The sequence below is a fragment of the Trichomycterus rosablanca genome, chromosome 2, assembly GCF_030014385.1.
Source record: "Trichomycterus rosablanca isolate fTriRos1 chromosome 2, fTriRos1.hap1, whole genome shotgun sequence".
Lineage (NCBI taxonomy): Eukaryota > Metazoa > Chordata > Actinopteri > Siluriformes > Trichomycteridae > Trichomycterus > Trichomycterus rosablanca.
In genome coordinates this window covers 1,129,557-1,138,545 of record NC_085989.1, presented here as the reverse complement: position 1 = coordinate 1,138,545, position 8,989 = coordinate 1,129,557, and the positions used below count along the sequence as shown (strand labels likewise).

The 8,989-nt window shown below is 43.9% G+C and overlaps 1 protein-coding gene across 4 annotated transcripts; it reads left to right on the top strand.

The window, feature by feature from the left end:
- The first annotated feature begins 573 nt into the window (after positions 1-573).
- On the top strand, positions 574-8,989 carry si:dkey-81h8.1 (uncharacterized protein LOC100034657 homolog). 4 transcript variants are annotated; one of them, XM_063009448.1, is made up of 9 exons: positions 574-628; positions 2,169-2,326; positions 2,440-2,556; positions 3,162-3,218; positions 3,700-3,837; positions 5,722-5,835; positions 5,938-5,988; positions 6,121-6,186; positions 6,535-8,989. In XM_063009448.1, the coding sequence occupies exons 2-9, from the start codon at positions 2,231-2,233 to the stop codon at positions 6,649-6,651; spliced, it is 756 nt and encodes a 251-aa protein (XP_062865518.1). In that variant the 5' UTR covers positions 574-628; positions 2,169-2,230; the 3' UTR covers positions 6,652-8,989. The 4 variants fall into 4 exon arrangements, with proteins under 4 accessions (XP_062865518.1, XP_062865498.1, XP_062865505.1 ...); XM_063009428.1 differs by lacking the exon at positions 574-628 and adding an exon at positions 1,391-1,500; XM_063009435.1 differs by lacking the exon at positions 574-628 and adding an exon at positions 1,482-1,567.

The window sequence follows — 8,989 nt, the reverse complement described above, 5'->3', positions numbered from 1 at the left end:
TCGTGTGTGGGTTTTTTTTACACTGTGTTTTACTGTTTAATGCATTACTGGGACTGAGAGGTACAGAGAACACAACATCTATACTGGTGCACACTGGTGCTGACTGGTACAGCCACCATAAATTCAATCATTTGGAGGGGTGTCTGCATATACTATTGGACGTATAGTGTAGTCAAGGGCGTCAGGGTGTACTCCCACCATTCAAATGCATGCAGAAGGTGGAGTGGCTGCTCCAACTTGCGTCTAGGTTTGAGTATTTGGGTGGTAGTGCTTTCGATGGATTGGCACCAAGTGTTCCCTGGTGACGCCAGTCTCACCGTGACCCTGACCAGGATGATAATGAGACCGGTGTTGCTTGCTGTTCCGTTCATAGCCACTAGGTGGCAGCACACGCTGTGTCCAGTCTGCACTGAGAAGCCTGAACATTGCAGCACACTCTCAGTTTATTCTCATCTATATAACAGTTATATTTTTAGACATTTTGGTGCAGTTTTAATTGATTTCTGTGGTTTTAAATGTTGGATTTTGTTGTTGAAGAGGAGAAATATTTGCTCTGTTGTGTTAAACCGGATTGTTCGAGCTGTTCTGCATAAACACTTCAACCTGCTCCGTGCATGAGGTTGTGCAGGTAAGATGATCAGCTTAGTCTTTATATAAAAAAATAAAAAAAATGCTATTTTATGTGTCATTGTTTATACATCTTTATATTTTAATATTAAGCTGCATGTTTTTGGTAAAATCATGCCAGTGCGTATGCACACAGTCTAACTGGGTATTAAATGTGCACATATAATTAGGGTTGAATTAGGTGTGGAACAATTAAGATGCCTATTACTGTACTATTGAGGTGCTTGTGTTTACACTGTTCTGTGCAAATAAATCAACTCATATTTAATATCAATAAGCAAATAACAAGTATTGTTGCATGCATTTATTTATTAAAAGAGTTTTGCATTTATATATGTGCGTTTAAATGCGCTACGGTGTTTATTGGTTGCATTTGCATGTCCAAATTTAAACGAATATTTCGTATAAATGCAGCATTACTGCACAGCATGGGTACTGCATAGCTCAGCTCTGCCCTTCTAGTCAAAAGTCCTGAGTCATGGAAGTTGCCAGAGTGCCGCAGTGTGCCCAGCATCCTCCTCCTCCTCCTCACCCTCCTCCTTTCTGCGGTACCACCCAGTAACAGCAGGCTGGATGCATTAAAATCGTGCATTTGTTTTGCATTCAGTTCGCTGTTATTCTGCATTTATGCACAGTGTGCAGGGTTCTGCAGCACGCGCTGCATTCGAACGTCATTCAAATTTAAAACGTGCGATCCGCACGCGGGACGTTCTGTCCTAACGGTCGTAACGGTCAAACGACTCCTGCTGCTCGATTCCGCAAATCTGGGAGTCGTTTCGTATTCTAAGTGATGGCAATCTCAGGAGTCGATTCAGATCCAAAGACTCGATTCCTGTCGTTCAGTCAGCACGGTGGCGCAGTTGGTTTGTTAGGGTAGGTGTCGCACATCGATAAGGGTTTAGAGAACCTGGGTTTGATCCTCACCACACGTTGTCCACAGGTGGGTTTTATTCAGATACTCCAGGGCAGGTAAGTCAGTGCTAGCTCATGTTTACGGAACAGGACTACTGATCAGACGGGTGCTGGTTCAAGACCCACCGTCGTCAAGCTGCCACATAATCAGGCCATTTAACTCTTAAATGCTTGCAATTAAGTCAATTTGGATTAAAACATCTGTAAACAAAATGCTGTAAATTGATTCATGGTACCTCTGACCTCTCAAAAACATTCAGAATATGGATTGACTCAGTGGGAGAAGTAAAGCCAGATCTATTAATGGTCTGAAACTCCAGTGGCCTGCACAGAGCCCTGACCTCAATCCTCCTACTCACTGTTTGGGATGAATTGGAATGTCGATTGCAATCCAGACCTTACATTTTTTGACAAATTCCCACAGACACATTTCAAAATCTGGTAAGAAGTCTTTTCAGAAGTCTGTGGCTCACCTTGGTCAGGGAATTGGAAATGACTAGATTGGGACTAGATTTGTGTGCTTTTGTGTGGCATCAACAAGTCCAAGTTGATATAAAGCTTGCTCGACTGTGCACAGTGTCACCCTTGTCCATGAAGTTTCTAAAGCTTCTAGCTTTGATCCTTCTCAGGTGCCGTACCTGCTGTTCTGAGATCCACAGAGAGCTTCACTCATCAGTAACTGAGCTGTAAGATGGGGATGGAGAGCCAAGGCCAGAACCAACCTGTTGGAACCCTCACCCCCAAACAGGTCAAAACCTTCCAGAAGATGGAACCAAAAGCTCTGGGGGTGAGTATCTCTATCTCTGGGCCCTGCATGAACGTTTTCATAAAAGAGTAGACGATGTTGTTGAGAGCGGTTGGGGTCTCTGTGCTAGAAGCCTCTTGTGTTGTGGTTTCCAGTCGATCCAGATCATCATCGCCGTCCTCTTACTGTGCCTGAGCGTCTCAGTGCTTCAGATCTACTATGAAGTTCACTTCACTCCCGATCTCATTGTGGTGGTGGTGGTGGTGGTGCAGGTAAGTCCCAGCATCGTCCTGCACTACGTGTCCGAAAGTATATGGACACCTGACTATGAGTTTGTTAGACATTTTATTCCAAAACAGTGAGCATTAGTACCGAGTTCCTGCATTCACACCTTTTTAGTGAAAAGAAAAAGCATTTGTGAGGTCAGGCACCAAGGCCTGGATCTCAACTGACATTCCAATTCATCCCAAAGTTAGAGTGGATGTCAGGGAGTTCCTCTACACCAATCTCGTCAACACATGTCTTTATGTTCCTTCCTTCATGCTGGGACATGCTGGAACGAGGTCAAGTCAAGTCAACTTTATTTATATAGCGCTTTTTACAATAGACATTGTCTCAAAGCAACTTTACAAAATCCAGGACCAACAGATACAAAAACCCCTGTTGAGCAAGCCGAGGGCGACTGTGGCAAGGAAAAACTCCCTGAAAATTACAGGAAGAAACCTTGAGAGGAACCAGACTCAGCAAAGCCCATCCTTCTTGGGTGGACACGAGGGGTGTCCACATACTTTTGGATATTGACTCATATATCAGGTTGCATCATGGGATTAGTGGTTCTTTCCCTTTTATTTTGTGTGATAAATGTGTTTTTTTATAGATTCTTGCATCTGGTTCCATCCTGATCCATGCTGGGAGGTTCCCTTCTCTCTTTTGGGTGAGTAACCTAAGATTGTTTTGTTCTGTTTTGTCCACTAGGGGTGCAAGGGTGTCACCCACCAGCTGCTACACCCAAAAAAGGAAATGATAAATGTAAATAGGAATTAATACAACACATATAATATATATATTAAATGACAGAAAGAAGCTCCAAGGGCGTCTGGTCACAGCCCAGAAGAGGCGGGTCCGTCTGCATCCTTAGCCAATTACAATTCATACAATTCGATATCAGCCAATCAGCAGCGTCGCGGTGGTGTTGCTAAGCAGAACTGGGTGTCGGTTCCTCCATGTGATCAAAAATGTAAGGTTCTCCTCTCAGTTTTCCTTCCGAGCGAGTGTAGCGAGTGCATTCAAACCAGCCCTGTTTATATGTTCACAGAGAAGTCACCAACTGTAGTCATTCACAATTATAAGAAGGTCATGCCACAACGTTAAATCACCTTCTAGATTGCATCCCAGGACTGTGTGTGTGTGTGCAGGTTAAAACCACACTGGTGGTTCACTTGGTGAGCGCCGCGTTCAGCACCGCGGCTCTCGGCCTCCTGTCTCGCCACCTTCCCTACCGGCAGGATTCATACCACTGTGAGCACTGCAGGAGACTGGAGATCTACGCTGTGGTAACACACACACACTCACATGCTCACACACACACACACATGTACACACAAAATGAATAACTAGGAGTTCCAGAACAAGTGTAGGTGCCGCACAGCACCATCAGTCCCGAGGATGTGGGTTCGATCCTCGCCTTCGGTCACTGTCCGTAAGCTCTCTGGTTCTCTCCCACCTCCCGGAAACATGCAGAAGGTGGACTGGATCAATTTTATCGACCTTAGGTGTGAGTGTTCCCGACTGAAACCAGTGTAAGAGTGAATGATTTAAAATACCAGGCAGTGATCAGACACTTGAACTGGAAAACGTTAAACATTCATGTACCTGATCAGACTGATGAGAAATGTTTAATCAGACACACAGACCTGTTACAGTTTTATACAGTTTTCAAAAGACTGTACCAAAGTGCAAAAACAAAAAAGACAATCACTGACCATAAACACAGAGTGTGTACAACTTTAGGGGGTCAGAACACAGGCAGACAAGGCTGTCACTAATAAATCCTCATAAATACTAACAGTTACAAGCGAATTAGCATCGGTGCTGCATGTTTTATATGTTTGTATGTTGTTTGTGGTTTGATTTCCTCCTTGTGTTAAATTCTGGAGGGCGTTTGCACTTGGTACAGGTTTTTTGGAGAGCAGTTTGATCATCAGTTATTAAAACTGTAACAGTCTGAACAGAAGCTCAGTTTTAGTGTAATGTGCTGATCTGTAACGATATGAATACAGCTTTGTCTCTTGTGTCTGCTTCCCTAAAGCAACAATTTTGTTTCAAGAAATGCACTTATACAGTCGAAAGAACCTGTAAAGTAAGTAACACTCGCTCTTGTGCTTTAGGTTCCGTCATGCATGAACTTTCTAACCTTAATAGAAACATTCAGCAATCGTGCATCTGCAATAATTTAATATAAAAAACCCACATTTTTACTTCAGTCTGTAATTTATTTTGTTTTATCTGCCCACAATGAGCTTAAATAATTCTGTTAACAGTTCGTTTTGCACTTTGGTAGTTTTACAGAGCCAGACATCGTCTCAAATGAGTCCACACAAGTCTTTATAGACACAGTTAAGCTGTAAACATGTGAAAATCATCTCAGTTCCACTCACAGTGGGTTTATAACCTACAAATGATTTCCTGCTACATCCTTCCTTAGATATTCTGACAGGGTGTGATTTGGAATGAACCCTGTTTAGTCCTGACCCAGTAAGACTTGGTTCTCATTCATCAGACTTCTAATCTCATTAGAGACGACGTCTGTCCTGCAAAAACTGTTCTGTTTATAACAAAATGTTAAACAATGTCAGTGTTTATGAAAATAATATGAAACATCAGTTTGATTAGTATTAAAGTTATGAACATTTTGTGTATTTAATGTCATTTGACAGTCAGCTCTAACCTTAACCTTTTTTGTAAACATAATTATTGGCACCTTTATATTTTACGTGTGTATACATGTATGTATGGGAATGACCGAAGCCCTGCGATGGATTGGTGCCCTGTCCAGGGTTTGCTAGTGGAAACGGACCCACAGCGACCCACAATAAATGTTTGATGAAAATGAAAGAAAACATTTCTCTTTGGTGTAAAGAACTGCCAGTGTGGGGACTGTGCACGTTGAACTGGGGTATTGGGCATGTCTAAATAGGAAGGAAAAGCCCAGTTCCCAACAATTTGAGGTTTTAGTTTTTGGAATAAATGGACATGAATGAAGGTTTTATTTTCCTTTGATCTCCGGTGTGACCTCATGAACCTGAAGACGTTTTCATGAGCTTTTTTTAGTTTAAAGGTGCCAATAATTCCGGAACTGACTGTAGATCCTGTAGATGTTGGTACCGTGACTGATGTGATGTGTCTCTCTGTTCTCTGTGCTCGTGACCGGTCTTCAGCTGCTGCTCGATGGCTTGCTGGCCACGCTGGTGCTGTTCCTGGTGGTGGAGCTGGTCATCTGCATCGTGGTCATTCTGTTTGGACTCAGCGTCCTGGTGAAAGGAGGCCTGCACGTCAGTATCATTGCTAAATCTCGTAGTCGTACAGATCCGACCTGTAGTCTCTGAATGATAGGTGATAGCTCATGTTCTCTTCGGTTCTCTTTGGTTCTTCAGCTCCCTGGCGTGGTTCAACAAACTTCACGGCAGCCGGAGACTCCTGCTCAGGTACAGAAGCGCTCGTTTTGACGGGTCGCACACTCGCTAGCCCAAACCTTACATTTTAACACCCGAATGGTTTGGACATGCCTGAAAATAGCTTGGACCAGATTAATAACCCAGTCTGATCTTGTTCTCCAGGAGTCCGAAGCGCCTCCACGTCCTCCTGGTCCACCTGCTCCACCTAGGCAGATCACGCCTCCTCAGGTACGCAGACTTTCAGCTCAATGCTTAATCCAGCACTTATATAAGTGTCAAAATGATGTTTGTTTAACACGTGTACACCTGAAAGTGACTGAACTTGTCAGTAGTGTTCCTCATCCATTAAACACCAGGATCAAGATTAGACACATCAGATAAGAACTGTACGTAGAACCAAGCTTAACATGTTGGGACCCAAGATAAACACTAATAATAGCATGTTAGGATCCAAACCAGCAACATACAGTAAAAGCTAATGTGTCCACATACTTTCGGCCCTATCATGGGAATCTGATGTTCTGATGCCTGATTGGCTGGTGAATCCACCCTAAAGCCGATGTTTATCTTCTGCAGGTGGAGGTGCTAGTGCCCGCCGCGGCACGGGTCCCCGAAATCCATCCGGTAGAGGAAGCGTCCACTCCGCCCACTGAACCTCAGGTGGAACCTATAGACTCCATAGCAGAACTCTGACTTCTGAGGGTCATGTGACCTCACCTCCACCAATCGGAGAGGACGGATGGGATTAGTGAGGGTTACGATGGCACTTGTGCTTCAGGACAATGAGCTGACTCGCACTGTATAGCAGAGGTTCTCAACCTTCTCATCGCTAGGTCTGCTGTTACGACACACTAATGCGCTGGTGCAGCTCACAGGACCAGTTTCTGTCCCGTTGCTGCTCAGCTGGCAAAAGGTTGAGAACCGCTGCTGATTCTGTCTTCTGTTATACTGATTTAACGAAGGTTCAATGGAGTTCTGTGTTTTTTGGAGGTGTGTTGTAATGGTTTAAAATAAACACACACCGTAGATACAATGTATGTATATAAACTCACCGGCCACTTTATTAGGAACGCCTGTAGACCTGATCATCCGAACGTCTGGTCACGTGACACAGACACAGATCAAGATCATCAACGGTCACTCGGATTAACTCGGAATGGTGCTGACAGGAGGGGCTACAGTAACTCAAGAAACCCTTCGTTACAACTGTGGTTAGCAGGAGAGCATCTAACACACAAACCCTGACACGGATGCGGTTCCAGTGAACCTGTGCCCACTGTAGCTTCAGATTCCGTCCACCTAAGGGGTCATCATGCTGTGTGGTCTAAGTGCTTTACTGCCTAATATAGTTGATCAGAAACTGAAGCTCTTGATCCGTGTCTGTATGAGTTTGTGTGTCGCCGTGCTGCCACGTGATTGGCTGATTGAATGATTACAGATGTTCCTAATAAAGTGACCGTTAAAATGTATTGCACCTCTGTTCTGTCGAGGCTTTGTGCTCTGGATTTTATTTGGTGTCGTTAACAGATTATAGCCAAGGCAAGTTTACAGTCAATTACTAACTGATTAAAGTGGGATAATAAAATGACCTGGTGTTATTAGATTCCCACAGTTTCATATGATAGCATATAATGCTGTGTGTCAATTCACAGAACACTTTATTAACCTAAAGGTTTAAATTTAACGAAGGACTGAGGGCATACCGACGTGCTCTAGTGCCGGGATCTCACTGCCTGTGTGTGTCTGTGGGAATTTGTGCCTGTTCATTTAATTACAACAGTCCAGTTCATTCCAAACATGTTCCATGGGGTTGAGGACCGTCATGTCCCGTCGTGCCCCCACTCACCTCCCATACTCGTCTCTCAGCCAGCACTTGTGTCGTGTGGCCAGCGGAGGTCGCTGTAGTGCAAAGGGAAATTAGGATATATCCAGATGTATGTATCATGCAGACCACACCCAGCATCTTGTTATAAAGGAACCTCGTCCTTTGTGGACTGTACTTCGTTAGTCTGAAGGTTCGACTGTAGTTGTTTTGTTCTTATATCCTTGAGACATGACGAGTTTGGCATGTTTTCCCTGAGACCGTCTGGGTATCTTACTCATCCCACCTCTTGAAGGCATGCAGAAGGTGGATTGGATGCTGTAAACTCCCGCTATCTGTAATAAGATTCCATTGAATATTTTACTAGAATATTATCAGGGTGGTGCACATGGGCTTCTTTCCACCGTCTTTGTGGAGTTTAACATGTTCTCCTTCCGACAATCCAGAAGGTGGATTTGCTGCATGGCCGTAGGTGTGAATGAGTGAGCGAATGAGTTTCCCCTGTGACGGATTGCTGCCCTGTTCAGGGTCCCAGTGTGCCCCCAGTGTTTCTGACTACAGGAATATTACAGATACTGTCAGTTATTCTCTCATACTCACAGTAACGAATTACTGGATGAAATAATCACACAGTTGTGTTGTTGTTATATTTATATATATTTATATTTATTTTGACATGGCGCTGGTTTGCTGGAGCAGAAATAATCCGGACCCATCGTGTATCCTGAGAACAGTCGCGTGTTGTGATCTGATTTTATTGCCGTTATTTATTCATCCACCACGATTTTAGTCTCGATGTTTCAGCTGACTGTTTAGTTCATGTTGTACTTCGACTCTGTGTGTGAAAAGTAAATAAACGAAACGCTTAGTGTTTAAACTCTAATCATCTGATACGACCTGGACTTGGAAAATCAAGACGAGAATAAAATATGCACGATTACAACCTTGTGGCATCAGTTTGGGGAAGGCCCCGACCTGTTGCTGCATGCCTTTGCCCCTGTGCACGAAGCGAACTCTATACAGATGTGATGTCACCCTGGTGTGGAGGAACTGAAGTGGCCTGCACAGCTGTACACCACCCCCAACATTACAGCCTGTACTCTTCTGGCAAGGCATTCCACAAGGGTTCGGAGTGTGTCTGTGGGAACTTGGTGTTCTAATACCTCCCAAATGTTTTACAGAGTAATAAACAATACATTATTCAGGTGA

What these genes read in the sequence shown, in the direction of transcription:
- si:dkey-81h8.1 (XM_063009448.1), top strand. Translation starts at nt 2,231, where the DNA reads ATGGGGATGGAGAGCCAAGGCCAGAACCAACCTGTTGGAACCCTCACC. An exon ending in TGGTGGTGGTGGTGGTGCAG is followed by an intron (nt 2,557 to 3,161) that starts GTAAGTCCCAGC and finishes GTTTTTTTATAG; the next exon opens with ATTCTTGCATCTGGTTCCAT. An exon ending in GGCAGATCACGCCTCCTCAG is followed by an intron (nt 6,187 to 6,534) that starts GTACGCAGACTT and finishes TATCTTCTGCAG; the next exon opens with GTGGAGGTGCTAGTGCCCGC.